The sequence below is a fragment of the Mesitornis unicolor genome, unplaced genomic scaffold (assembly GCF_000695765.1).
Source record: "Mesitornis unicolor isolate BGI_N332 unplaced genomic scaffold, ASM69576v1 scaffold51705, whole genome shotgun sequence".
Classification (NCBI taxonomy): Eukaryota; Metazoa; Chordata; class Aves; order Mesitornithiformes; family Mesitornithidae; genus Mesitornis; species Mesitornis unicolor.
Genome location: NW_010187158.1, coordinates 4,681 through 7,113, shown reverse-complemented (window position 1 = coordinate 7,113; position 2,433 = coordinate 4,681). Strand labels below are relative to the sequence as shown.

The following is a 2,433-nucleotide window of genomic DNA, read 5'->3' as shown; positions in this document are numbered from 1 at the left end:
TATATTTTAGGAGAAAATGCTCAGAGACCTGTCCTCTATTCTAAATGCCATGACCGTTGGCTGCTCTAAATTTTCAGCTATTACAGAACACATCAAATGGACAGAGTATACACTAAAACCACTTAAAAAATTCTTGCGCTTTTTTATGTAAACACAGAAATGAGTATCTATAATTTTAAATTGATCTCACAGATTAAGCTACTCAAAATGCATTGTATTTGCCTCCCACTCCCTAGGTACCTACTTGTTACGGTGTTATTTGAGGCAGTCAGTGCTGTTAGAGTATTTACATCCCAGAGGAATATCTGTCTGTCCAGCCCGGCAGATGCTACCAGTTCTTTATCTTTTGCATATGCTAAGGCTTTCACATAGTCCTACAATAAAGTAAATACAACAGCAGGAGTCAACAGTAATATCCCATTGAAGTCCACATGTTAATATTTAAAAGACTGCCAATGATAACATACAGTATTTACAGGTAACGTTTTTCACCTTATGCGTCCTTAGTGTAGACATGCAAAATCCCTTATGCGCATTCCACACTTTAACAGTAGTATCTGAAGAAGCAGATATCACTAAATTGGAAAGAATAGAGAGTAAACTTTAATGGCCTGTGTATTATTTTAAATCATATTTGTACTACTCTTTAATTTTCTTTTCTAAAAAGATGAATTTAATCACATATATATACACACGCATTTAAATTCTCATTGAAACACCTGCTTACTTTATTTACCAAATTCGCAATACGCATCGCAGAAATGAACTTTACATGTTAAGAAAAGATGGAAAATAATTTAAGTGGTAGATAATATACTTTTATACTCCATTTCTGAACACTGTAGTTTTCAACATTTAAGTACTTACATGTTTTACCATTGCAGCAGAGCACAATATCATTTACCCAATCTGTGTGATGCTCCATAGATGCTATATAAGGGTCTTGCTGCAAATTAAAAAAAAATAATTATAAGATCTCATCACAAATGGAAGAGATTGTGACTATCAGGTCCTGTTGTGACATTTTCTTCAACCTTCAAATGGATCAAAAGTTGCCTAATACAGAGTTGCTTGAAGTTACTATTCCAGCCTTTTTTTGTGAAACAACTATGCAGCCATGTAAGATATCACAAATTAATTTTCAGTGGAATTCCTATACATTTTAAACTCACTGCTTCATTTCATATACAGTTTTATCTTCAAGTGTTTGGGTTTTTATTACAGTAAAACTAAAGCTAAAGATATTTCTGCATGTATGGGACTGGACTTGGAGAACAATCAAAATGCAACACAAGGATCTCTCAGGATCTCTCCAAGTCATGAAACTCATGACATTTTATATCCTGTACCTTTCACATGGAAGCCCTGGTTTCCAGTAACGTGCTCAAGCTCCTGACACTTGCCTTCTGTTCAGTGGGACCCATACACCAGTATGTGCTGGGGGCCACCCACACAGAGAGCAGCGTGGCAGAAAATGATCTGGAGGTCTCTCCTCAACACAACAGTTTTTTAATAAACTTTCTTTAGTTATTAGCTTAAACACAATGGTGAAAGTAAGAAGACCAATAGAGTCTGATCAATGGTTCCTTTTTCCTTCAAAGAAAAGATAACAATAAAGGAAAGAGGATGACTTTTCTCCTAAAATATTGTAATATACAAAATACTCATTGACCAAAGTAAGCAATCCATCAAAATGTACCTTCATAACTAACCAAATATACACAGTCTTAGCGACTGTATTTATGTCTACTTTATCACTGGAAATGACATCATCCTACATTTAACTTTTAGATGCAACTAGTTCTTTGGAGGATAGGCTGAAAAGTAGGTTTGTAGGATCCCACATATTTTGCTGCATTTTGAGCAATATGAAAATGACTTTCCTATCATAATAACTGGCTGTTAAAAACCAGTATCAGATGTGTACCTGTAGGAAGCTTACTAGCATAACAACATGGAAAAAAGTAGGTGTAGATGTAGGAATCCTTTCTGGACTTACCTTGTGCTGATTGACACTCCATATCCTTATAATAGAGTCTCGGCCGGCTGTGAAGAGTCTATTTAATGCTGGATCCAGCTGAAGTGCATTCACCCCATTTCGGTTATACTTCTCCACTTCATCTCTAATCACATAGGAGACCTAAAAGACATTTACAAAAATTCAATTATGGTATTAAGATACTGACTTGGCCAAAAATGCTACCATCTAATTTCATTTCTGTGAGGTTCTCAGGTAGAAAATCTTAAGAGCTTTACAAGCATTTAAGAAGTCTGTCAGTCTGAAAGTTACCAACACCACCTCTGTAATTCCACAACTCAACCTCCCCCGAAATGGGGAAGAATCACAGAAAATATTTCAGCAGTGCTAGAAGTGGAGATCAAAGGATTACTGAATCACTACAACTCAAGCTTAGACCCAGAGAATCCTCAGGT

The 2,433-nt window shown here is 35.8% G+C and overlaps 1 protein-coding gene across 1 annotated transcript; it reads right to left on the bottom strand.

Annotated features, from left to right (window-relative positions):
* Positions 1-244: 244 nt before the first annotated feature.
* On the bottom strand, positions 245-2,140 carry LOC104541312 (WD repeat-containing protein 48; the record flags this gene model as incomplete). Its single annotated transcript, XM_010185345.1, has 4 exons — positions 245-374; positions 493-575; positions 868-946; positions 2,000-2,140. Coding segments are annotated over 4 exons (433 nt in total), but the record flags the coding sequence as incomplete, so codon positions are not given.
* Between the last annotated feature and the right edge of the window lie 293 nt (positions 2,141-2,433).